General features: G+C 44.7%; 1 protein-coding gene across 3 annotated transcripts in view; it reads left to right on the top strand.

Annotated features, from left to right (window-relative positions):
* Positions 1-27,734, top strand: part of PHF21A (PHD finger protein 21A) — a 287,607-nt gene that overhangs the window by 85,113 nt on the left and 174,760 nt on the right. For all 3 annotated transcript variants that reach the window (XM_024214775.2, XM_024214768.2, XM_024214758.2), the window contains exons 3-4: positions 20,013-20,167; positions 25,701-25,733. In XM_024214775.2, the coding sequence (XP_024070543.1) occupies positions 20,114-20,167; positions 25,701-25,733 (87 nt within the window). In that variant the 5' untranslated portion in view covers positions 20,013-20,113. The remainder of the gene's footprint in view (positions 1-20,012; positions 20,168-25,700; positions 25,734-27,734) is intronic.

Below are 27,734 nucleotides of genomic sequence, written 5' to 3'. Positions count from 1 at the left end.
TAACATATTGGCGTAATGAATTCGCTGGTGGACAGCCTCAGCAAGTACTTTCACACAGACCATGAGTCGGAATTTCACCCATCAGTAGCATAGTGTGATTTCTGGCAATGGGGAGTCCTGTCTTGGTACCTCTTTACAACACAGCACAACAAAAAACGCCTGGCTTACTATCTCCAGACAGCCCAAAGTCTCAACTCTGGAGCAGATACCTCCTTGGTGCAGAGGTGCAGACATACCTCTGATGTATGTCTTCCCACTTCCAGTCTCACTGCTTTCTCGGATACTCAGGAAGATCAAACTCAACAAAACAACAGTGATCCTCATAGCTCCCTGGTAGGCAAGGCAATTCTGATTCACCACCATATCACAATTAGCCTCTTGCCCATGCATCCAGCTTCAGCCATTCCATAACAAGGGTAAGGTGACCCCAATCTAGTTGTCATACTGTCCTGCAGTGGCCCAAGAGCGTGAGTACCAATCTCAGGGTAGACTGTTAAGAACCAGGACACAACCCCCAAATTGGTTGTAAGGTCTGTACTTAAATTTCATCAAGTAATTATCTTGCCTAAACATGGAATTCACTTGCAAGACCCATCTTCATGGGGGGAGGGGGGGGGAGGGGAAAGCGCAAAACAGACTTGTCCTCCTTAGTGTTCCACTCTAGTCAGTCGGTGTCAATGGGCTTTCTTGTCAGACAGGACATAACACATTCTATTGGAAACTAGCATTTTTTCTTCGAGTGCTTGCTCATGTAGATTTCATTGTAGGTGTGCACGCACCCGCTGGTGTGCGAGGTCGTCGGAGATTTTTGTCTTAGCGGTATCTGTAGGGTTGGCAGTGGCGTCCCCTTGAGTGCTGTGCTCATGTGCCGGTATGTCAGGCGCTCCCAATCCTACACCCTCTCAGTTCCTTCTTACCACCCATGGTGGTTAGTCGGAGTGCCTTTCCTTTCATTGCAAGGGCTAGCGGTTGACTTTGAGCCTTAGGGCCTTGTAAATATTTTGTTTGTTGTAGTTTAGTGTTCAATAGTTAAGTGTAGTTAGCAGTTAGAGTCTCAGCAGGGACTTCACTCCAGGCGGGGCATGCCCCAGTCTCCTGGGTTTAAGCCATGTGTGGACTGCAGCTGGCCTATAAGTGACCCCCATAGCGGCTGCCTCAAGTGCCTGGGGGAGTTACACGTTAGAGATAAGTGCCGAATTTGTAAAAACTTTCTGCCCCGCACGCAGAAGGAGTGGGATATTCGGTTACAGGCTCACCTCATGGAGTCCGCCCATCATCTGGCTTCCGTGCTGTCCCGCCAGGACTTACCAAGTACCTTGGCCTCTTTGCACAGTTCACCCCTGGCACCGGGCTCCGCCCAGCACCGTTCCCCATCGCTGGTGTGCAAAAAGAAGGCTAGGAAGCACGGCTCCCTGTCACCAGGCAAGAAGGGCCATGGGTAAGGCTGTGTGTGTCTGTCACAGAGGTAATGGAAGTCACGGATTCTGTGCCTTTCCGTGACCTCCGTGATTTCTGTAGCAGCTGGTGCTGGCTCAGGGACTGCCTTAGCCGGGCAGCCCCTGGGCCAGCAGCAGCAGTTTGGGTGTGTGGGAGGGGGCTCAGGGCTAGGGACAAGGGAGTGAGCGATGCAGGGGGCCTTACTTTGGGTGGGGGCTCTCCAGCTCCCACTGGCATAGGCGGAGGAGGAGCCAGGGGGCTCTGTGTGCTGTTGGAGCCCCCCTGCCTGGAGCTGTGGGGACACGCGGAGCCCGGTAGGGAGCCTGCAAACCGCACCAATCCCCTCCCCCCAGCACCAGCAACATGGCCCAGCCGCGTACCATGGCTGGCCTGCTCCCCCAGCACCTGTGGCGCCCCCGGACCACCACCCCCTGAGCACCCATGGCTCTCCCTCCACCCCCAAATTTTAGTTAGGGGTGTATATAGTAAAATTCATGGACAGGTCACAGGCCGTGAATTTTTGTTTACTGCCCATGACCTGTCCATGACTTTTACTAAAAATACCCATGACTAAAACATAGCTTTAGCCATGGGTCATTGGGCAAGGAACCCACTTTGGGCCGCCTGGCCACTCCGGAGCTGCGCGCTTGTGCCTCCCCGGTCGGGGCCCTTAGCCCCTTGAAAGGTCCACCACCGACTCCTGGAAGCGGCATGGGACCTAAAACCTGACGGCACCAACGCCTTCACAAGTTCCTCCGGCACAGAGAGAGCAATGGCCTTCGTCCGTGCTGCCGATGCAGCACGTGCCTCAGGAACCAGCAAAGGCTCCCCATGAGGGCAAGCCAGTTGCTAAGACCCCTCGGGGGCAGTGGAGTGCTGCCAATCCTCTGAGACAAAGCAGCGCTCTGTGCCACAGATCGCTGGTGTTGCAGCCCAGAACCTCTGGGGCTTGCCCTCAGGCACTGGCACTGTGCTTGCAGTCTCCGCTGTCTCGACGCGGATCGCCTAGAGGAAGATGCCAGTCTCCGTTCTACCAGTACTGTTCACCTTCCCGCCAGTCGTCCTCTCGGCGCAGGTCCTGGTTGCCTGTCTTGTGGGAGTGCTCCCGGTCGCGTCTCCGGTCCCCTTGATACCGGCACTGATCCCCTCACTCCGGGCACCGGTCTCCGATGACGACAAACAACAAACTTAGGTGTCCCGATGGCTCCACCGTGGTCATTGGAAGGGGGATTCTTCCGGCACAGAAGCTCAGTTCAGCGCCTCGCCTAGACTGCACCAGTGCAAATGGGCACCCGAGGCCGCGTCAACATCGATGGCACCTGTGACTGATTGGATCACAGAAACCTCCTTGGGAACTGCCAACTGATGTGCCAAGACTACTTCTGCCCCTGCTTTCCCTGCCAGCTCGTGACTCCAGCACCCCATCTTGCTGAGCCAGACACGCCAGTCTGCTCCAACACAGACCCAGGGTCTGAACCACGTGCCCCAACGCTGCAGACTTAACTGAAAGCAGCTTACCGAAGTGTTCCTGTCTTTGACACTCCGATGCCCAACTCCCAATGGGGTCTAAACCGCAGATAAATCCGCTTTACCCTGTATAAAGTGTATACCGGGTAAACTTATAAATTGTTCGCCCTCTGTAACACTGAGAGAGAGAGAGATATGCACAGCTGTTTGCCCTCCCCCCCCAGTATTAATACATACTCTGGGTTAATTAATAAGTAAAAAGTGATTTTATTAAATACAGAAAGTAGGATTTAAGTGGTTCCAAGTAGTAACAGACAGAACAAAGTGAATTACCAAGTAAAATAAAACAGAACATGCAAATCTAAGTCTAATACAGTAATAAAACTGAATACAGATAAAATCTCACCCTCAGAGATGTTTTAGTAAGTTTCTTTCACAGACTGGACGCCTTCCTAGTCTGGGCACAGTCCTTTCTGCTGGTACAGCCCTTATTCCAGCTCAGGTGGTAGCTAGGGGATTCCTCATGATGGCTCCCTCCCTTTGTTCTGTTCCACCCACTTGTATATCTTTTGCATAAGGCGGGAATCCTTTATCCCTCTGGGTCGTCCCCCCCCCCCCTTCTCAATGGAAAAGTACCAGGTTAAAGATGGATTCCAGTTCAGGTGACATGATCACATGTCACTGTAAGACTTCATTACCCACTTGCCAGCACACGTATACAGGAAGACTCACAAGTAAAACAGAGCCATCTACAGACAATTGTCCTGGTTAATGGGAACCATCAAGATTCAAACCACCATTAATGGCCCACACTTTGCATAATTACAATAGGCCCTCAGTTATATTTTATATTTCTACTTTCAGATACAAAAATGATACATTTATACAAATAGGATGACCACACTCAGTAGGTTATAAGCTTTGTAATGATACCTTACAAGAGACCTTTTGCATGAAGCATATTCCAGTTACATTATATTCATACTCATCAGCATACTTTCATAAAATCATATAGTGCAACGTCACAGCACCCGCTTGGCAGCACGGCCAGTGGCCAGCGCAGTGGCCTTATTGGAGTGCATCGGGAGTGCCAGTTATGGCAATGCCCCCTTCAGACTGCTCATTGACCACCGCCTTGGAGGAAGAGCTGGTGGCACCAACGGCACTGGGCTCGGTGCATGAGGCACCGCTGTGAGGTTGAGGCAGAGGAAACTGCGCCCACCCCTAAAACCTTCCCCCCTCCCCCAGCTGTGCAGTCATCATCTTCGTCCCTGGATGAGGAGGTTGTGAGACCCTCAAGGGCCAGCCCGCTGGATGATTTTAAAGAACAGCAGGCCCTGCTTTGTTGGGTTGCTGAGAACTTGGGCCTGGAGGTGTAGGAAATGGCTGAGCAGGCGGGCACCTTGTTTAATGTCCTGTCAGCCTCTATCCTTGCATGTGTCACACTACCAGTGCATGACGCTGTCCTCAAGATTGCCAAGGCCCTCTGGCAAACCCCCTCATCCATTCCTCCCACCTCAAAAAGGGCCAAAAAGTAATACTTGTCCCAGCCAAAGGGTTTAAGTACCTTTACACCCACTCTTCCCCAGGTTTGCTGGTGCTCTCTGTGGCCAATGAAAAAGATAGTCATATTCGCTTGACCCCCAAAAATAGAGACCGAAAGATTGGACATGTTTGGAAGAAAAATTTATTCGACTGCCAGCCTGCAATTCCAGGTGATGAACCATCAGGCCCTCCTAGGGAGATACAATTTTAACTTATGGGACTTCCTCTGTAAGTTCAAGGAGTCCCTCCTGCAGGGCTTGGCTGAGGAATTTGGCACTCTGGTGGAGGAGGGCACCACAGTGGCTCGGTGCTCTCTCCAGATGGTATGGGACGTGGCTGACTCAGCGGCTAAGTGGTGATTACGAGGCGGAGCTCCTGGCTTCAGATCACCAGCCTCTCCCAAGAGATGCAGACCTCGATCCAAGACTGCCCATTCGATGGGGTCGGTCTTTTCTCAAAACAAATGGATGTGAGGCTGTATGGGTTGAAGGACACTTGGGCCACGCTTTGGTCGTTGAGCATGCATACACACACTGCTGCCTGCAAGAAAGCAGTTCCGGCCGTCCCCACCGCGTAGGCCTTGGCAGTCTCGTCCAGGGTCTGCAAGGAGAAGGGGCAGAGGTGTTAGTTTTAGCTGCCATCACCCTTCCTCTTCCCACTCACCTGCGCAGCCCAGCCCGGCAAAACACCCTGGGGGCCAGAAGTGCTTTTTTTGAGGGTGTGGTCGAGAGCGACGCCTCAGTCACCTCCCAGGATCCACCCCGCTCTTTCCTCAATTGTCTTCATCCCTTCCATTTGGCCTGGTCCCGAGTCACCTCAGACCAATGGGTGCTGGAGATAGTGTCTCAAGGTTACACCCTGCAATTTTGGTCCATCCCTCTCCCCCCTTCCTTCCCATCTCTCTTCGGGGACCCTTCTCACAAGGAACTCCTGGTTCAAGAGGTCGAGAAACTCCTGTGCCTGGAGGTGGTGGAGGAGGTTCCTTGGAACATGACAGAAAGGATTCTACTCCTGTTATTTCCTAATCCCGAAAGCAAAAGGGGGCCTCAGACCCATTTTGGACCTGCAATGCCTCAAGAATTCTCTCAAGAAGTTGAAGTTTGGCATGGTCTCCCTGGTCTCCTCCATTCCTTCTCTGCATCTGGGAGACTGGTACACCACCCTCAACTTGAAAGACTCCTATTTCAGTATTTCAAGATCAGATGTTTCCTCCATTTCATAGTGGGCGAATGTCATTTCCAATTTATGGTGCTCCCCTTTGGCCTTTCAAGGGTCTTCAGGAAATGTATGGTTCCAGAGGCTGCTTACCTGAGATGTCGAGGAGTCCAGGTCTTCTTGTATCTCGACTATTGGCTCATCAAGGGCCGGTCTCGGGAACAAGTGCAGAGAAGTCTCTATCTGGTGTACTCCACCTGCTGTGACCTGGGCCTTTTGATAAATGGGGGAGGAGATCACCTTAAGGCCAGTCCAATACATTGAGTTCATTGAGGCGGTTCTCGACTCCACACGAGCCAGAGCCTTCCTTCCGGAGGCGCGTTTTCAGGCCATGTCGGATCTGATCTCCCATGTGAAGAACCACCTGCTCACCATGGCTCACACCTGCCTGCGGTTGCTGGGCCACATGGCCGCCTGTACATATGTGGTCAGTCGTGCCCGGTACCACCTCTGGCCTCTGTAAGCGTAGTTGGCTTCCGTTTATACCCCCAACATACATGATCTAGACTGGGTAGTCAGGGTACTGGATCATATCCCGTCGTCCCTGGAGTGGTGGTTGAACCCTGGGTCGGTGTTGGAGGGCGTCCCCTTTGTGGCCCGGTCCCTGTTGCTGACCCTGGTCTCAGATGCTTCAGACCTAGGCTGGGGAGCCCACCTGGACGAGCTCAGCACTCAAGGCCACTGGCTGTGGGATGATCTGACCCTTCACATCAATGTCAGGGGCTAAGGGTGGTTTGCCTCACCTCCAGGTGTTCTTGCCCCACCTGAGGGGCAAGGTGGTGCAGGTCCTTATGGACAATAGTGCTGAGGTGTATTACATCAACAGGCAGGGTGGAGCCTGGTTGTCCACACTTTGCCAAGAAGCTCTCAGCCTTTGGGACTTCTGTGTGCGGCATGCCATTCATCTGGTAGCCGCGCACCTGCCCGGGACCAAAAATGTGCTAGCAGCTCACCTCAGCATGACCTTCTTGTCTCGCCACGAGTGGTCACTCCATCTGGCGGCGGCCAGTATGATCTTCCGAAAGTGGGGAACTCCCCAGGTGGACTTGTTCGCGTCCTGCCAGAACAGGAAATGCCACGTGTTCTGTTCACTCCGGGGGATGGACAAGGGTTCCCTGTCAGATGCTTTCCTGCTCCTGTGGTCAGGGGCCCTGATTTACACCTTCCCGCCAGTGCCACGGAGTCCTCGTGAAGATCAAATAGGACAGGGTGAAGATTAGTTCGGCACGCTACTGGACCTTTCGGTAGCCGCGCCACTGTGGCTCCCTCTCTGGCTGGACCTGCTGTCCCAGAACCACGGCAGTCTCCTGCACCCGAACCTGGAGGTGTTGCACTTGACAGAGTGGCTATTACATGGCTGAATGTGGAAGAGCAGGACTGCTCAACCTTGGCGCAACAGGTCTTGCTGGGTAGCAGAAAGCACTCCACCAGAGCGACTTACCTGCCGAAGTAGAAAAGATTCACATGCTGGCCTCACTGCAGGTGATCCTGGATTATCTTCTGCACCTCAAACTTCAGGGCTGGTCCCTGTAATCAGTCAGGGTCCACCTGGTTGGTATTTCGGTTTTCCACCCTCCATTCCAAGGCAGGTTGGTCTTCGCTCACAACATGACGTCCTGGTTCTTGAAAGGTCTGGAGCATAATTACCCTCACATCCGGGATCCTGTCCCTCCCTGGGATTTGAATCTCATGCTGTCAAGGCTCATGGGGCCTCCCTTCGAACCTCTGGCTTCCTGCTATCTCCTGTTTCTCTCCTGGAAGGTTGTGTTCCTGGTGGCAGATATGTCTGCCCGCAGAGTGTCTGAAATCAGGGCACTTACGTCAGAACCCTACCCTATACGGTGTTCTACAAAGATAAAGTCCAGTTGCAGCCACATCCGGTGTTCCTGCTCAAGGTAGTTTGCCAGTTTCATACCAGCCAGGACATTTTCTTACTGGTCTTCTTTCCAAAGCCCCGTAAATCTGAAGAGGAGCGCAGGATACATGCCCTGGACATCAGGAGGGCGCTGGCCTTCTATAGCAACAGGACAAGGCCGTTTTGCAAGTCAGTGTAGCTGTTCGTTGCAGTAGCAGAAAGGATGAAAGGTCGTCCAGTGTCTGCTCAAAAGATTTCGTCCTGGATCACTGCCTGCATCCGATGCTGCTGCTAGCTGGTGAATGTGCCTCCACCGGCAATATCAAGGTGCACTTGACTAGAGCGCAAGCATCATCATCAGACTTCTTGCCTTAGGTGCCGATCCAAGAGATCTGTAGAGCTGCTACCTGGTCGTCTGTCTGCACGTTTACGTCCCATTATGCACTTACCCAGCAGGCCCGGGACAATGCTGGCTTCCGCAAGGCAGTGCTGCAAGATCATGAACTCTGAGCCCACCTCCATTGGTACTGCTTGTGAGTCACCTAGAATGGAATAGACATGAGCAAGCACTTGAAGAAAAAACTGTTACCTACCTTTCATAACTGTTGTTCTTCGAGATGTGTTTCTCATATCTATTCCATTACCCACCCTCCTGCCCCTCTGTCAGAGTTGCCAGCAAGAAGGAATTGAGAGCCTGATATACCGGTGCATGAGCGTGGCACTAAAGGGGACGCCACTGCCAACCCTACAGATACCACTAAGGCCAAAATCTCAGACAGCCATGCACGTGGAATGGAATGGATATCAGCAACACATATCCAAGAACAACAGTTACGAAAGGTAGGTAACCGTTTTTTCACAATATTTAATGGGTCACTCCTGTCTGGTGGTTTACACTCTTACAAAGGTTTACAATGCAGATGCTCAAATATTACCTTACAATATGAGATACAGATGTTATGCAGTAGAACCTCAGTTACGAACAGCTCAGGAATGGAGGTTGTATGTAACTCTAAAATGTTCATAACTCTGAACAAAACATTATGGTGGTTCTTTCAAAAGTTTACAACTAAACATTGACTTAATGAAGCTTTGAAACTTTTACTCTGCAGAAAAAAATGCTGCTTCCCCTTTATTTATATTTGAATAGCTTACATTTAACAGTACTGTACTATATTTGCCTTTTGGGGGAGGGGGGTGTCTGTTGCTGCCTGATTGCATACTTCCGGTTCCAAATGAGGTGTGTGGTTGACTGGTCAGTTCGTAACTCTCAGGTTCTACTGTAAGTGAGATTAATGCATGCAGCAGCTCACAAGCATTCAGTAAAGATTAAAAACATTCTTAATTTTCAAGTATTGGGGGTAGCCGTGTTTGTATCCACAAAAACAACAAGGAGTCCGGTGGCACCTTAAAGACTAACAGATTTATTTGGGCATAAGCTTTAGTGGGTAACAAACCTCACTTCTCAGATGCAAGTGAGGTTTGTTACCCATGAAAGCTTATGCCCAAATAAATCTGTTAGTCTTTAAGGTGCCACCGGACTCCTTGTTGTTGTTAGTATTATTAAAACAGGTATTAAAATTAACACTCAGGTGAGCTAGACTGATTTCAGTGATGTATTTCTCAGTATTCAATTGAGGCATGAGGACCTTGGCATGAGCTGGCACCTGGTCTGCCAGCATCACACCATTCTCCCTGCCTCTGACAGCATGGCTTTTGGATGGACAATGAGCATAGAGTGAACTTACTATAAGGGAGTTCAAGCCATCCTCCAGAACAGCAGGAGACTCACTAAATGAAAATGCTATTCTGATAAAGGGAAATGATTTTCCCTTTGGTGCCAGTAGCACCACTTACCTGTGGAGGTATCAGGTATTCTTCTCATAGTGGATTATCTTCTGTCACTTAAGATGTTCTGCTTGTCGATCAGCTCCCTATGAGTACATTTGGCAGTTGCTAGCGCTTTCCACTGCCCGGTGGCATGCTGCTCTGTTTTTACTCATTCCATTACTACAAAGTTCCTGAAGGGCATCAGAAGGAAGTTTCCTCCAGTTTTCAAGCTGGTCCCTGTCTGGGACTTGACCCTCGTCCTGTCTGCCCTCACAAGACCAACTTTTGATGCTTCAGTCTCTTGTTACCTCCTGCACCTGTCCTGCAAAGTCACCTTTCAACAGCTATTACTTCTGCTAGAAAGTTAGTGTCAACTTGGAGCCCTAATGGCAGATGCACCTCACACTATTTTTCACAGGGACAAGGTTTCTTTACATTCTAAGTTTGTACCTAAGGTGTCTTCTGCATTTTACTTTAACCAAGCTGTATGCCAGCCAGTGATTTATCCTAAACTTCACCAAAGCATGGAGGAAGTAAGACTCCATTCCCTAAATGTGCACTTGTCTTCTATCTGCACAGAACAATACCTGTTCAGAAGTCTCCAAAGTTGGTTGTTGCTATTGCCAAAAAAATGAAAGGGAAAGCTATCTCTTTCAGACTTTCTAAGTGGATACCCTCTTGCATCTCCCTCTATGACATTATTAAAATCTCTCCTCCTCAAACTGTCAGAATCTCCAATATCTAAAGCAGGGGTCGGCAACCTACGGCACGTGTGCCAAAGACGGCACATGAGCCGATTCTGAGTGGCACGCTGCTGCCCGGTGAGAGGAAGAGGAGGAGGGGCGGCGGGGCCGGAAAGCGCCACGCTGGGGGAAGAAGCGGGAGGAGGGAAGCTTGGCTGTCGCAGGACCAAGCTTCTTCCTCCTGCCCCTGCAGGGGAGAGCGGTGGGGGCAGGGGGCTGGGAGCACCCCCACGAGCCGAGCACCCCTGCCTTCTGCCCTGCACCCCTCTGCCCTGAACTCCCCCACCCCCCCCACACACTCAGCCTTCTGCCCTGCACCCCCATACCCCAACACACACCCAGCCCTCTGCCCTGCACCCCCCACCCCAACACACACCCAGCCTTCTGCCCTGCACCCCCACAGCCCCATCCCTCTGCCCTGCACCTCCACACACCCACTCAGCCTTCTGCCCTGCACCTCCACACATACCCCCAGCCTTCTGCCCTGCACCCCCCCCACACATCCTCCAGCCCTCTGCCCTGACCTCCCCCCAACACCCAGCTTTCTGCCCTGCACCGCCACACCTCCCCAGCCCTCTGCCCTGAACCCCTCCCACCCAGCCTTGTGCCCTGCACTTCCACACACACCCCAGCCCTCTGCCCTGATCCTCCCCACACACCCTCCAGCCCTCTGCCCTGACCTCGAGTCGCCCCGACCTCGAGTCGCCCCAACACCCAGCCATCTGCCCTGCACCCCCCCACACCCCCCAGCCCTCTGCCCTGACCCCCCCCAACACCCAGACTTCTGCCCTGCACCTCCACACACACCCCAGCCCTCTGCCCTGAACCCCCCACACCCTCCCGCACACCCAGCCCTCTGCCCTGACCTCGAGTCGCCCCACTCAGCCCGCTGCAGGCCTAGGTGAACAGAACCCCAGGCTGGAAGCGGGCTGAGCAGGCTGGCGGCGTAAGATCAGCATTTTAATTTAATTTTAAAGGAAGCTTCTTAAACATTTTGAAAACCTTGTTTACTTTACATACAACAATAGTTTAGTTATATAATATAGACTTATAGAGAGAGACCTTCTAAAAAAATTAACATGTATTACCGGCACACGAAACCTTAAAAGTGAATAAATGAAGACTCGGCACACCACTTCTGAAAGGTTGCCTACCCCTGATCTAAAGTGATATCAGTAGCTTCCTCACAGGGAATTGTCCCTCTTGGAGATTTGCGAAGGCACCACTTGGGGCTCTGTGCACATTTTCACCAGACATTATGCACTGATCTAAACTTTAGCCACAGATGCCTCCTTTTGGCTCAGTGATTCCCCACTCGAATACAACATACTTTCTCTCACCCTTGGGAGTCCCCCACAGTGAATACCCAGAAGGGACAACACTTGAAAAGAAAGGAAAGGCTACTTATCTTACAGTAACTGGAGTTCTTAGAGATGTGTGGTCCCTGTGAGTATTCACAACCTGTCCTCCTCCCCTGTGATCGGGTTATCCTGATTCATGGTATCCTGATTCAAACTGGGGGGCAGTTGGTCTGTGCCACCCTTTATGCCCTTGGATGAAAGCATGAGGAGGTGCAGATGCAGACCAACGGACACTTGTGCTATTGAAGATATTTTGGTCCTGAAAGCACACAGCGCAGGCACACTACACATCTTGAAGAACGCCAGTTATTGTAAGGTAAGTAATCTTCCTTTTGGGTTCCTTTTCACTACTTCTGTCAAAAGTCTATACTCCGTCCCCTGTGAAAGTAATAGGAGATTTGGGAGCCTCAAATCCTTGTAAATCTTGGGGAGGGATAATTCAAAAACATACTGGGTATTCCACTGGGAGGCCCTGTGTCTGTGCACTGTGGCCCAATGACAGCATAGTTCCTGCATTAGTCCTGAAGTGAGAAAATCCTTTGCTGTTGGTTCTTCTGGATCCCATTTTGGAACCTGGTCAGTGTTAGTTTGTGAGGTGAATAGTATTGTAGAAAAAGCTGCATCTCTGGTTCCACCTCCTTTCACGGTGTGGAGCCTGGATTCCTGCAGAGCCAGTATAGGTAGGGGTAATTGCCATTGGCACTCTCTTTTGGGGCTTTACCCCACTGCTTAGACCCACCTGCTTTTTGTCCTCTGCTCAGAGGCAGATGGGAAGATATGATCCCCAAGAGTACCCCACCAGTTCTGAAGTGTGGCTGAGTGCAACAGCGCGAGAAGAGAAAATACGAAATTTTGTTTGAAGTACAACAGTTTGATAAATGCTGTTGGCTGAACTTAAACAAAATTCTTGTTTTCCTTTCAGACTGTGTGCTCAGCAGCATTTCAGAACTGGCTAGACTATTAGGCAAATCGCATCAACTCTGTATCAGATTCCTTATCTGTAAAATGGGGATAATGATACTTAAATCCTTCGTAAAGCACTTTGAGATCCACAGATCAAATGCTATATAAGTAGGGCTGTCAAACGTTAACCGCATTGTTAAACTATAGTAGAATATCATTTATTTAAATATTTTTGGATGTTTTCTACATTTTCAAATATATCGATTTCAATTACAACACAGAATACAAAGTGTACAGTGCTCACTTTATATTTTTGATTACAAATATTTGCACTGAAAAAAATAGTATATTTCAATTCACCTAATACAAGTACTGTAGTGCAATCTCTTTATCATGAAAGTTGAACTTACAGATGTAGAATTATGTACAAAAAATAACTGTGTTCAAAAGTAAAACAATGTAAAACTTTAGCGCCTACAAGTCTACTCAGTCCTACTTCAGCCAATCGCTCAGACAAACAAGTTTGGTTACAATTTGCAGGAGATAATGCTGCCCGCTTCTTGTTTACAATGTCACCTGAAAGTGAGAACAGACATTCACATGGCACTGTTGTAGCCGGCATTGCAAGATATTTAGGTGCCAGATGTGCTAAAGATTCATATGTCCCTTCATGCTTAAACCACCATTCCAGAGGACATGCGTCCATGCTGATAACAGAAAATGTGGAAATGGCAGAGGTGCTTAATGACTTCTTTGTTTCGGTTTTCACCAAGAAGGTTGATGGTAATTGGACATCTAAAATAATGAATGCCAGTGAAAATGAGGTAGGATCAGAGCCTAAAATAGGGAAAGAACAAGTCAAAAATTACTTAGACAAGTTAGATGTCTTCAAATCACCAGGGCCTGATGAAATGCATCCTAGAATACTAAAGGAGCTGACTGAGGAGATATCTGAGCCATTAGCAATTATCTTTGAAAAGTTATGGAAGACGGGAGACATTCCAGAAGACTGTAAAAGGGCAAATATAGTGCCCATCTATAAAAAGGGAAAAAAGGACAGGCCGGGGAATTACAGACCAGTCAGCTTAACTTCTGTACCCAGAAAGATAATGGAGTAAATAATTAAGCAATCAATTTGGAAACACCTAGAAGATAATAAGGTGATAAGTAACAGTCAGCATGGATTTGTCAAGAACAAATCGTGTCAAATCAGCTTTCTTTGACAGGGTAACAAACCTTGTGGATGGGGGGAAGCGGTAGATGTGGTAAGGCTTTAGTAAGGCTTTTGATACTGTCTCGCATGACCTTCTCATAAACAAACTAGGGAAATACAACCTAGATGGAGCTACTATAAGGTGGGTGCATAACTGGTTGGAAAATCGTTCCCAGAGAGTAGTTATCAGTGGTTCACAGTCATGCCTGAAGGGCATAACGAGTGGGGGTCCCGCAGGGATCAGTTCTGGGTCTGGTTCTGTTCAGTATCTTCATCAGTGATTTCAATAATGGCATAAAGAGTACATTTATAAAGTTTGTGTACGATACCAAGCTGGGAGGGATTGCAAGTGCTTTGGAAGATAGGATTAAGATTCAAAATGATGTGGACAAACTGGAGAAATGGTCTGAAGTAAATAGGATGAAATTCAATAAGGACAAATGCAAAGTACTCCACTTGGGAAGGAACAATCAGTTGCACACATACAAAATGGGAAATGACTGCCTAGGAAGAAGTACTGCGGAAAATCATCTGGGGGGTCATAGTGGATCACAAGCTAAATATGAGTAAACAGTGTAACGCTGTTGCAAAAAAAGCAAACATCATTCTGGGATGTATTAGCAGGAGTGTTATAAGCAAGACATGAGAAGTAATTCTTCTGTTCTACTCCACACTGATCAGGCCTCAACTGGAGTATTGTGTCCAGTTCTGGGTGGCACATTTCAGGAAAGATGTGGACAAATTGGAGAAAGTCCAGAGAAAAGCAACAAAAATGATTAAAGGTCTAGAAAACATGACCTGTGAGGGAAGATTGAAAAAATTAGATTTGTTTAGTCTGGAAAAGAAAAGACTGAGAGGGGACATGATAAAGTTTTCAAGTACATATAAGGTTGTTACAAGGAGGAGGGAGAAAAATTGTTGTTCTTAACCTCTGAGGATAGGACAAGAAGCTATGGGCTTAAATTGCAGCAAGGGTGGTTTTGGTTGGACATTAGGAAAAACTTCCTAACTGTCAGAGTGGTTAAGCACGGGAATAAATTGCCTGGGGAGGTGGTGGAATCTCAATCATTGGGGATTTTTAAGAGCAGGTAGGATAAACACCTGTCAGGGACGGTCTAGATCAGTGGTTCCCAAACTTGTTCTGCCTCTTGTGCAGGGAAAGCCCCTGGCGGGCCGGGCCGGTTTGTGTACCCGCCGCGTCCGCAGGTTCGGCCGATCGCGGTTCGCTGCTCCCATTGGTCTGGAGCAGCGAACTGCGGCCACTGGGAGCCGCGATCAGCCGAACTTGCGGACGTGGCAGGTACACAAACTGGCCCGGCCCACCAGGGGCTTTCCCTGCACAAGCGGCGGAACAAGTTTGGGAACCACTGGTCTAGATAATACTTAGTCCTGCCTTGAGTGCAGGGGACTGGACTAGATGACCTCTCGAGGTCCCTTCCAGTTCTATGATGACGGGTTCTGCTGTGAAAGTGTCCTTAAAACGAACATGTGCTGGGTCATCATCCGAGACTGTCATAACATGAAATATATGGCAGAATGTGTGTAAAATAGGAGACATACAATTCTCCCCCAAGGAGTTCAGTCACAAATTTAATTAACACATTTTTTTAATGAGCATTATCAGCATGGAAGCAGGTCCTCTGGAATGGTGGCCGAAGCATGAATGTTTAGCATATCTGGCACGTAAATACCTTGTAACACCGGCCACAAGAGTGCCATGTGAATGCCTGTTCTCACTTTCAAGTGACATTGTAAATAAGAAGCAGTCAGCAGTATCTCCCACCAATGTAAACAAATTTGTTTGTCTTAGCTATTGGCTGAACAAGAAGTAGGACTAAGTGGACTTGTAGACTCTGAAGTTTTAAATTGTTTTGTTTTTGAGTGCAATTATGTACCAAAAAAATCTACATTTGTAAGTTACACTTTCACGATAGAGATTGCACTACAGTACTTGTATGAGGTGAATTGAAAAATACTATTTCTTCTATCATTTTTACAGTGCCAAATATTTGTAATAAAAAATAATAATGTAAAGTGAGCACTGTACACTTTGTATTCTGTGTTGTAATAGAAATCAGGATATTTGAAAATTTAGAAAAAAATTCAAAAAGTATTCTATTGTTTAACAGTGCAATTAATCACAATTAATTTTTTAATCATAGTTTATTTTTTGAGTTAATTGCATAAGTTAACTGCGGTTAATTGACAGCCCTATATATAAGTATTATTTTTATTACTAATACAAAGTATTTATACTGTGTAACATTTTATTTGTATTTTAAAAAAGAAGAATTGGGAGCTGCTTCAGGGATCCTCATTCCATTTCTTTGCGAAAAGAATAATAGTGCTACTATCTGACAAATACAGCGGCTAGCCTGGAAGAATGGTTCAAGAGGAAAAAAGTGGCAGTTTTGAACTGCTTTCTGTGGGTCTGGCTGATCTTTTCAGAACTGGTTTGTGCCCTTAGCCACTTCTGGTTATTTTTTTCTTCTTTATAAAATAGATTGCTTAACACTCGTAGTTTAGCTTTGGCATTGAAAGGACTGTTGGGTCAAAATCAGTTCTTTTGAAAGAGTAACGGGTTGTGAGATGAGGGAAAGAGGGAGAAAGTCAAGAGTTTAGTGAACTTAAGAGGAAGAAAGGTTAGAGAAAGATGTTAATTTTCCTTGCTAATTTCTCTTGCCCTGTGAGGTGAGTGTTGGGCTTACCTAGAGCTCCTTTTATATGGAATCTGATCCAAAGCCCTTTGAAATTTAAGGAGCTGCTTAAAATCCCCTCCTCCCCCCCTCAGTTATTGGTGTTTGTGTATTTATTTTGGGGGGGAAATGGAAAATGGTAAAAAAAAAATCCTCAAATTGCAACAGACTCTGCGAAGCTGTGCATTAGTGAGATACTGATGCAGTTCTTGGCTGGCTTTGTCTTTGACCTCATGCCTGCCACAGTGTACCTGTGATGTGCACTAATTGCCAGTAATGCATACCCATTTATTGCTTATTTCAGAAGGAAAACAGTGGACTGCAAATGCTTGAATCTGAAAATTTGAATTTAGCATGACCCAGACTTTTTAGCTGCACATATGCATGGTACTGCATATAGTAACCAAAATTTTTATAAAGGTTAAAATGTGTAACTCATAGGTTGTTAAGGGTATTTTCAGAATAATTGAACTTTGCTTTTCATGCCCCACTAACACACCTGACAAATGAATTTGAACTGTCAGCCACCCACGAAAGCTTATGCTCCAATACATCTGTCCCTCTGTTGCCCCCTCATTAATAGTAGTTATAATGTCTTTATATTTTCAGTGCTCTATTATTTTTTACGTTCAATTTAAAGCACATGTGTAAAACCTGATTTTACTTTTTCTGTATTGTGTTTGACAGCATAGTCTCTTAATTTTTCCTCTGCTTTTCACCTTTTTTGTTTTAAACTGGTGTAAATCTGCAATGTTTAATACTCTATTAGAATCACATAACCGTAGTATGTGCTAGCTACAATAACAGATAAGCACTAGAGTTAAAGGCCTCAACATTCTCAGTACTAGTCTCTTTTTCATTTGTAAAAAAATTCCTCTTGGACAGAAGGTTGGCAGGCAATCTAAAAAGTGGAAACTATTTATTTTTCTTGGTTTAAAAAGAAAAAATTGTCCTTTCTAGATGAAAAAATGTAATACATAAAGTAGGGTAGAATATAGGTGAATTGCTTGCACTTCTATAACTCAAAGGATTAATATTTTATTGCAGGATACTAATTGTTTGTAGGTTTTCTTGTTGTTTAAAGAGACGCTGATGAGAGAAATTATGGCTCAGATCTCTTTCTCCAGTGGTCATGCCCACAATGAAGGGTTTGGGGAGAGCAGATCTCCATGAGGAATCCCATGCAGAGGTTTCCCTCGTGTCATCCAGTTGGGGATATGTGGGATTGGCCTAATCACAGACTGTGGGGCCTGCTCCCAAATCTGGTTGATTCCCTGAGGCCTGTGGAAGACCCTGTGCCTCTGAGGCTCCTTATGTCAGCATTCACCCCCCACTTAGCTCCCAAGTACTGCATTTCAATTGGAGTTGCATCAGCAGCAATTTACCAGGACACCGGTCCTTCTGAAATCCTGGTGGGGCCTCTGAGGAAAGGGTAAGAGAGCCTAGAGCTGTATTTTCTCATAAAGGTTTGTAGCACAAGAGCTGGGAAATGATGTGTAGTTTCTCACCTAATTTCCACCTACTCGCCCATATGAACCTCATGAAACCTGTGGAAGAATCTCTGTGTGGGTGTGGTGCTGAAGAGGCAGCTGCCCTGTCTCTTCAATACCAGATGCTGGGAGAGCCACACTCAGATGGTCCTTCTAGTCACAGTTCTAGGAGACATGATTGGAGCCCCCCCCTCCCTTTTTTAAAAAAAACACTTTACCTATAACTAATGTCCGTTAAACTTAAAAAATTAATGAATTAAAATCTAATACTTATATTTTCACCATTTATATACTGAGTACTTTTTGCGATTTGACTCAGTTTGGACAGCAAAACTAGACTGGTAAATTTCACTTTGTTCTTAATCAGTTTCATTTTCTGCCCAACCCTGGTTTGTTTCCCATAGGCCAGCGGTTCTCAAACTCTAGGTTGGGACCCCATTTTAATGGGGTCGCTAGGGCTGGCTCAGACTTGTTGGGACATAGGGCTGTGGCCAAAGACCGAGCCCCAGCCCCACCGCTCGGGACCGAAGCCAAAGCCCAAGGACTTCCGCCCTGGGTGGTGGGGCTCAGGTTACAGACCCCTGCCTGAGGCTGAAGCTCTTGGGCTTTGGCCACCCCCCTTCCCCCCTGCCTGGGACGGTAGGGCTCGGGCTTTGGCCCTGCCACCTGGGGCAGCTGGGCTCAGGCTTCAGTGCTCACTCTTGGGGTTGTGAAATAATTTTTGTTGTCAGAAGGGGATCGCGGTGCAATGACGTTTGAGAACTCCTGCCATAGACAGAGAATGTTAAAATAAGACTCATTGACTTTATTAATAATCATCATGGATTGATTTAAATCAAAGTGATTTAAATCACAGATTTTAATAATTTAGATCAGCAAGCAGGAAACCTTGATTGAAATCAGATTTTAATCTTGCTTTGCATTTGTACTTCAGTTATTTTCGTAAAGAGAGGTTAATTTTCACTGGTTGCTCACCATTACAACATGCTGATTTTCAATTAAATGTACCTGTTACACTAAATTTGGTGCTGCTTTTATAAAACTAGGAGGCTACAGTACAAGTTTATTTAAGGAACTTTAGAGTTTAACATACATTTATTCAGATTCCTAATTTTTACATTTTTGATTGTTAGAAAGTGGTGAATAATGCATTTCTTGTTTACTAGATTGTGTGTGTGTGTGTGTGTGTGTGTGTGTGTGTGTGAGAGAGAGAGAGATTGTGTCAAGCTGTATTTGGATGGAAAGTCTAATGCAACTAAAAATGCACTAAAACTTAATTTTTTTAATTCATTAAAAGTTCTGCCTTAAATGTGCTGAATAAATAAACTTTTTGATAAAATTTTTTTTAAAAAATTGCATTTAAAACTATAACTGATTTATTGAACAAAGCATTATCTATGGTTAGTGAATTGAACTGATTGTTTAGTTTGTCTTCTGGATTTTAGAGCTAGTAAATCTCATTCTGTCATATCACATTTTTATTCAAAGATTGGAAGTGGAAAACAAGCTTTCATGCTTTTCAGCTTCCAATTGGTGTCTTAACTTTGAATGAACTAGTCATTGAACTGAACTAGTTAAACTGGCGTGAAGAAAATATTTTCCCTGCTCTTCCAGAAGAGGCTACTGCTGTCTTAAACTGGTTTAGCACTTCAACAAACTCTGGTCCCAGGTACTTACCCCAGGACTACCTCTAGTTCAGTGGTTTGACTTTCTTCAGAACTTCAGCTGTAAACATGTACCACTTGAATATTATTTTTTAATTTAATTTTAAATGGTCTTAATAGATTATAGAGAGACAAAGTGGGTGAGGTAATAGCTTCTGTCGGACCAAATTCTGTTGGTGAGATACAAGCTTTCGAGCTTACGCAGCGCTGGTCCTCCAATAAAAGATATGTTTTAATCCCTTTTGTGCAGCACTGGGAATATATACTCTGTTCTAGTTTAATATGTAAGTTAGTAGAGCGTTTGTAGGCAAACATGTCTGCCCGCAAACTTCAACACGGAGCAAGAATGTCAATTTTCAGGAGTTCAGAAAGTTTCCAAGTCAGGTTAAAAGATCAGAAGGAAAGCTTTCTTTGGGAAGATGTTAGGTTCCTTATGTTTACAAGGATCATCTGCAAATTAGACTCAGATGCTATTATGAAAGATGGTCTATTTGATTTCAGTATTCATGTTTTTTATTATAGTATAACTACGTTTTAAAAACTGCCTAATTTCTGGCTTCTGCTAACCATAAAATAAAAACTTTATTCTACAGCAATAGTGTGGAGAAAAGGAACTTTCATTTTCTGAAGCCAGAGACTGAACGCACTGTGGAATTAGTAAAGAGACAGCTAGAAAGAGTGGAGAAGGTAGAGAATGGAGTTGCAGACTCTACAGGAGGCTCTGAAAGTGGAAATTCAGGTTCACCAGGTAAGTTGTATTCTTTATTTCTTGGTTTTCTTCTCATACATTTTAGTGCAAGTAATGGTTAGTCCTAAGAGGTCAGGTATAGCAATAGCCTGTTAAGTTTTGAAATTGCTATAGAACTTTACACTTCAAACTTTCTGTTTAACCATCAGTGGCTTCTTTATGCCAGTAAATACTTCATAAATCCATTGGTCTGAATTTTTTTTTTTAAATGACATTCTTCAGCATTGAGGAAACAATCTAAAGAGGGCATTTTCAGTTAATTTTGGCTGAAAGGTCTTTCTGTGGTCCAAAGGCACATACAGCCAACATGAGGGATAGGGAGAAAATCCTGGAATCATGGAGAGATGTGTTCCAGTGAGAACATGCTGAATGCTGATAGAGCTGGGGCTTAGACACCAGGGTGAAAGCCACTCGAGTGGTATTTTAAATAGAACCCAAGATTTTTGGCTGCAGAAACAACCTCCTTTCACCTGAGCTCAAGAAGAATCTTTATTTTGTAGTGTTAGGATGCTTAAGCTTTGTCTGTCAGATGCTAAATGGCAATAAAAATAACATTCATTCCGTTTCATTGCAAATGAGTAATTTTAGTTAGTTTGGTATAGCTTTGAGAAACGTAAGTGGAGGTGTGTCAAAATGGTTTTTCAAATATAAGGTAAGGTCACAACCATAACTATGGAGTTACTACCATAATGTAGTGTTATCTTTTCAAAATACTCAATTAATATAAAATCAACTAACTGTGTGAGTATCTCTCAGGGACATGTGAGAACTGCTACTTCTTTTACATGAGTAAAATGAGATATGTGTGTGGGATTCTGTGATGAAGTTTATAGAAGATTTGAACTGTAAACTTGGCTCTGACACTGTCTTGCTGTGAGCAAGTCTCTTCACTTCTGTTTTTGTCAGCTACCACAATGAGCATAATACTTGAATGGTTAGATCAGTAAAATGAGGATAATTGTATTTGTCTAGCTCACGAGGATGTTGTGAGCTCTAACTGAATAAAGTTTATGAAGTGTTAAGACCAAAATATGGAAGAGTGTGGAACAGAACTCAAGCCTTTCCTCTATTCTAGCTTTAGATGCATTCTGATAGACGCTGAGGCCTTTTACTGGGAGCAGGTGGATCATTTAAAGAGAGCCAGATACCAGCTTCCAGATTTGCAGATTAGTATTATGTGCTTGTGATGGGGCTCCACTCATCATACTAGCGCCTCTTGCTGGTTGTCTTGGCAATCAGGTCCGCAGGTCAGTATGTCCGTTCCCAGTGTTCCTCGCCCACCGTCACTCCTGCTCCTGGACCCGCATCACTCCAAGGACTACGGCGTTGTCTTCATGACACAGCCCTCTGGCCATGCCCCACACACTGCGCTCCCCCTTCCGGGGGCCAGTCCAACTGTCCAACCAGTGTTTCACTGTATGTGGGGGGGACCTGGGCCCACCCACTATTCCAGGTTCCGGCCCAGGGACCCTGTAGATGCCAGCCACATGCTGTATCTCCTCCAACCTCTCAGTACATTTCCCTGGGCTACTTCTCCACAGCTCCAGCACTTTCTTCACCCTTCCCTCAGGGCCTCAGCATGTCAGTCTTAGCCACCAGCCAGGAGCTCTCTCTAGCTTCCCCGGTAGTAGCAGTGCTGGCGTTTCTTCCTCCTGCAAGGCAGCCAGGCCTTCCTCCTTGAGCTCCAGGGAGCAACTGAACCTGCTTTGTTCTACAGCTCTTCTTATATGGGCTTGTCAGGCTCTGATTGGCTGTTCCTTGCAGCCCCTCTCCAATTGGCTGCTTTTCGCACAGCCGCCCTACGGCATCATTAACCCCTTATATGCAAGTGTGGGGCGGATTTTGAAGGTCCTTATCTTCCATGTGGAGTTCATAAAGTTTTGTATTGAGATTCTGAATGCTTTCTTAATGGCCCATGGCACTGTTGCAGGGTTATGAAGCATGCATCAGACCTGTGCATGTTTCTTAAAATATGTGCCAACTGGTATGCAGTGTTCAGAATGCTGTTTTCACATTGTGTCCTACATACATTCCAAACTCTCCCCAAATTGCTCAAAGGTACCAGTACTTACTAAAGGCAACTGATATTTTTAGGTATAGGTCTACTAATGTTTTTTTTTTTTTTTAAGAAGTTGGATAATGTTTAGGAAGAGAAAATTATTTTTAAAAAATGGACCCATGTATCTTCTATTTTTGTGTGTGTCCAATTTGCCTTAGGCTTTCCCAAAAAATTCTACCCTGAGCTAAGACTGATTTCAGGCAAATTGGTTTTGATTTGGCAAAGTCAGAGGTGTCGTTATAGCAGAAGGTTTATTTCACCCCTAGTTATGGAAGTGTCTCTAGCATCTCGCCATAAAAGAAGAAATTGGCCTAAAGGACTTTGCCCCTTGTCTTCACTTTTATTTCTACTAATCATATTTTTCATTTTAAAAGGTAACTTTTTCAGGATCATGTAGGTGTGTCAGTAACAAAGTAAAGATGGAGTTCAGGAAACTTCATTGTTGTTTACTGCTGTACAGCTCAAATGGAGAGTGACATTAGGCAGTGTGTTGGAAAATTAAGTTATGTGATATAATTTTGATTTAAGAAAAATCTTGCTTAGAAATATATATTGGTAATATTTTGTATTTCAGCAAAAGGTACAATATAGCACACTCAGAAGCCAGCACTGCCTGTCACTGAGTGAATTGTCCTTCATCATGTCATCTTTGTTCATCAGTTTTTTGACTCCCCAGATGGCTTCATTAAATTTAAGCTAACTGTACAAATTCCTCCTTTTCCTCATTCCCTGTACCCATGTTGCTGATGGGGACATATATGTGTATCTAGAAATATATGAAATTAGTGGTGTCAAATTTTTTCATATTGTACAACCTTCCAACCTCTTTATTCTGCACCTTACCTGTGGCAGCTATAGTACTCTGTTATATGAAAATGAATATTGTGATTATATTAAGGAGACAGTATTAAAATAAACTCACTTTAATGTGCTGGGTGTTTTTTTCCTTCATTGCATCTCCCCATTTTATATTTATGATTGTAGCCTTTTAAACTCATTAGGACTGACTCTCCTTTCCTGCACCACCCACTGTACTAATGATCAAAAGTCTTACAGAAATAAGTCCTGGACAGGGCTGCCACTAATGGGAATCATAACTTCTTGCAAATGGAAAGATGCTTCAGGTTCGAGACTCAATTCTGTCCTTCACTCTGAGCTGGAAGGAATAAGGAATCTTACTGAAGTCAACAACATGGTGCAGCTGCAAAAAAGGCTAATATCATGCTGAGGTGTATTAATTGGATTGTCATATGTAAGACATGGGCGATAATTGTCCTGCTCTACTCGGCACTGGTGAGGCCTCGGCTGGAGTACTGTGTCCAGTTCTGGGCACCATGCTTTAGGAAAGATGTGGACAAATTGAAGAGAGTCCAGAGGAGAGCCACAAAAATGGTAAAAGATTTAGAAAACTTGTCCTATGAGGAAAAAAACTGAGCATGTTTAGTCTTGAGAAAAGAAGACCGAGTGGGGACCTGATAATAGTTTTCAGATGTGTTAAGGGCTATTACAAAAAGGACATAGTGATCAACTGTTCTCCATGTTCACTGAAGGTAGAACAAGAAGTAATGGGCTGAATCTGCAGCATGGAAGATTTAGGATAGCTATTAAGAAAAACTTTCTAACTATAGGCTTCCAAGGCAGGTTGTGGAATCTCCATCATTGGAGTTTTTTAAAAACAGGTTGGACAAACACCTGTCAGGGATGGTCTAGGTTTATTTGGTCCTGCCACAGCCTAGGGGGCTGGACTTGATGATTCACAAGGTCCCTTCCAGCCCTACATTTCTGTGCTTCTCTGATTCTATGAAGTAGTGCTTTCAGCTGCTGTGTGGAAGGCAATACTTGGTTTCATTCTAAAGCACCTTGCTCTTGTTAATTCACTTGTTATTGTTGAGGGACTTCAAAGGGAGTTGCATTTGGCTGTCCTCACAGAAGAATTGGTCTCCACTAGTACTCTTGGGGCAGATTAATGGGAGAGCCTGGATTACCCCTTCCCTTCTCCCCATCTGTAGGCAAAGTAGAGAAGAAATATTTTAAACAATTTAAGACCAGCTTCCATTGTTCTCTCTCACATTGAACTCCTGCCTACTTGGAGGATAGTGCAATATTGTGACCCTAACTTACTAACATTTGCTGATACTTAATGCTGTATGAAAGAGAGTTTATAGTCAAACTGACTTTTGCAAGTTGTCTTATGAAAAGTTGTGAGAAAATAATCTGTCTCCAAATTTTAAATAAAATTTATATTAAAAACTAGCAGAGTTATTTTAACATAACTTTATCTGAGGTAGTGAGCACTGAGAAGCAGATGAAAATGGGCCAAGAATATAAACCTTTGGAAAGATATCCGCTTCACTGCATGACTAAAGTGGCATGTCTGCTATCTGTCTTTTTTAGGATATGAAAGGAGACTTTACAAATTTATTTGTATTTGTTATTTATTTTAATTACAAATAAAGTCTGAAATCTTTAAGAAATGCTAATTAACAATTTTTCAAGCAGTTTGATGTGAGTGAAATGCAGTGTAATAATGGATCTGTTTATATTCTGGATTCTTTTCCCACTTTTTTTCTTTTCTTTTCTTATAAAGGGATAGGGAAGCAAGTGTGGACTTTACCATGTCCCCTTCAGATTCACAGATGAATAATTTGATGTAGTGAAATGGCCACCACTAAAACAGGAATTTGTGTTGTTGGGTTTATCTTGCCTCGTCATTCTGGGCTTCTGGTTTTCCTTAGTAAAATCCTGATAACCTCCCTCTTGCTTAGCTATATATATATATATATGCAGCACCCTTCTGTAACTGCCTGAAGGAACTGAAGGAGGAACAGCAGTGAATGGTGTAACCATCTGTCTGCTTCCCCTTGGATGTGGGGGATATTTCATCCATGATGATCTCAGTCACTGCCAATTCAAGGGATGAAAGTGGAAAAGTCTCTTCTGAACATGGGTCTCCCACGTGGTACCAGCCAGACCAACACACAAGCAGTTCCTTACTGCCTAAAATGTGCTGCATTTGATTTATACAAACAAACAACTATTGTATCTGAAGTAGTTCAGTCTGTTCAGTATTCCTTATGGCTGTGGGCAAAGAAGGCAGCAGTTTTAGAGAACACACAGTTATTTGATTAGGTTACCCAGCTGGCTTAAATTGTCCTTAAAGGGAATCTTTTTTTGCAGGAACTGCTTAAAAAGAAGTAAGGTAGTAGCATCCTTCAGCTAAATTTGAAAGGTGACAGGCTGACTATAGAATTAATAGGGATGTCCCATTATATTAATGACAGTGTTTCTGTGAATTATAAAATAATTTGGGTTCATGATGAGCTAAGTCTCTTGCTATTTTTTTTATTTTTTTTTTAAGTACAGGATGTCTTCTTTAAATTCCAACTTCTAATCAGGGCCATTACATAAACTGTCCAATAAACCAAACCTTGATTGAACCCTGTAATGTATTGATGAATATCTCTTTCTTTCTAGAAACTGGTTGCCCAAATGAAGCAAGATCCACAGGTAAAATGTGTATTTTGTTTTATACTGCTTTTATTACTCCTGGAGTTAAGGTGTAAAAAAATAAACTAAGTCCATGACCTCTTGTTTGCCATTGTTTATTTGCTCATCATCTACTGCCATGGTAAAGTAATGCTTTCTTTTTCTTTGCAAGTTATAAGTTTTAAAAATAAATGGGGAGTATTGGATAGCTGAGGGATTAATAATAGGATAAGGAGCCTTTCAACTCCATGTTGCCAATGTTTTAAATTCAACCTAAGTCAGTAATAACTGCAATTTATTATCTAATGGTTGTTTGACCTGTTTGAAATGAATCACTGGTCTCAGTTCAGTGGCTAGCGGATACCTTTCCACAACATAAACACTTCCACCACACTTGGCACTAATTGACTGTTTTAAGCGTTGGTAACAGTCTGTACAAGTGAAAAGGAAGATGAGGGCCCAGTTCCAAGGAACCTGCAAAATTAAGACACAGTTCATTGGTCAACTAGAAGAAAATGCTATCTTAGCACATACAGTTGCATTTGTTTGGTTTGTTTTAAATGAGTTGATGTACATTGATGGACTAAACTGAGTTGCAATGAGGGATTTGAATAGAGTGAAAGAGTTCCAGGAATAGGGGCACTGTGGAAGGAAACATGATGGAAAAGGCACAAAAAGAAGTGGGGAGGTGGTTTTCTTGGGTACATGAACGGGGCATGAAGGCAAGTAGTAAGAATGAGAGAAAAAATGTGCGCTAGGGTAGAGTAATGTAGAGTGTAGAAGGTGACAGAATTTGTCTGTCATCTCATGAGAGAAGCTAATGACCAAATTAGCCATGTGCATTAAACTTCCCATCCTGTTTCTAGCAATAGGCTTTTAAGGTCAGGGTTTAAGGCGCGTTAGCAAAGGGATGGGTTTGGGAGGAAGCTTGTAGGCTGCTCCTGCTCTATCTGCTCTGCAGATAGAGGACTTTAGTTTCCAGGGCAGTTAACCTGGCTCTTTTTGCCAACCCTAAAATCACTTTGAGAAACTAAGTCAGTGCTTCACCTAGTGGTGCAAATATTTTCCCCTCACTGCTTTAAATCTTTCTTTGCTGTGTCTGAATTGAGCCCAATAAATGCACTTCTGCTATCTTCTATAATTTGCATTGTCTGAGTATGTGCTTGGTGAGTATACACTGGAGCAAGACATTTCTGTTTTACTGGCATAGATGCTGCAGGTCAGAAATGAGCTGTGAAGTGGGCCAGTATTGGAACAGCAAGGGAGGGCTGAGAGTAAAGATTTGGAATAGCTTTTGGAGCTTTATGATATCCTAGGACTAGAAGGGATTGTAGGTCAGGGTTAGGATGCATTTCAAAGTTGTGTGGAGGAATGTGAAAGTGTGGAAGTTATTCTGAGAATGGTAGTATCTGTAGTAGTAATAGAGGTTTGTTGGTTTCATGTTTTTACATAGCGCTGAAGGTGTGCATGCCATTTTACAGAAATATTGTGTTCCCTTATCAACAGTCTAGGTGAGCTATGACTTGACATAGAAAGAGGTTGCATGAGGAGAAAATGGAAGAAGAAAAATGCAGGGAAACTTATGCAAAACAAGATTTTGAAGCTGTTAAGCACATTTTCTCTCTCTCTCTCTCTCTCTCTCTCTGTGTTTTGGTTTGATTTTTTTCTTTGTATTTTTATTAGATTTAGTAAATAAAAATTGAGTTCCCTATCACATCCTGTACAGTGAGCTGTTTATGGCTCTCAGAATCTTAAACTTGAGAAAATGTCCTTGTAGGCAAATTGCTAACATGAGTGGTGCATTGTTAAGGCTGCCGCAACTTTTCTAAATATAAACTAAGGTGTAAAAAGACATACACTATTGTACCGAAAAGGGGGAAGAGGATGTAGTAGATATATTCCACCTCTCATTTGGAGTGCATGGTTGTTTAATTCCTACGAATAGATATGGTTACTGAAGTCCTTGACAGTCAATTGATATCTGTCTGTCACTGAATAAGTAATGGAGGTGAGACAATACTT

Source organism: Terrapene carolina, unplaced genomic scaffold (assembly GCF_002925995.2).
Source record: "Terrapene carolina triunguis isolate 2854851 unplaced genomic scaffold, T_m_triunguis-2.0 Scaffold96, whole genome shotgun sequence".
NCBI classification, from domain to species: domain Eukaryota; kingdom Metazoa; phylum Chordata; order Testudines; family Emydidae; genus Terrapene; species Terrapene triunguis.
This window is presented reverse-complemented; position numbering and strand designations above follow the sequence as displayed.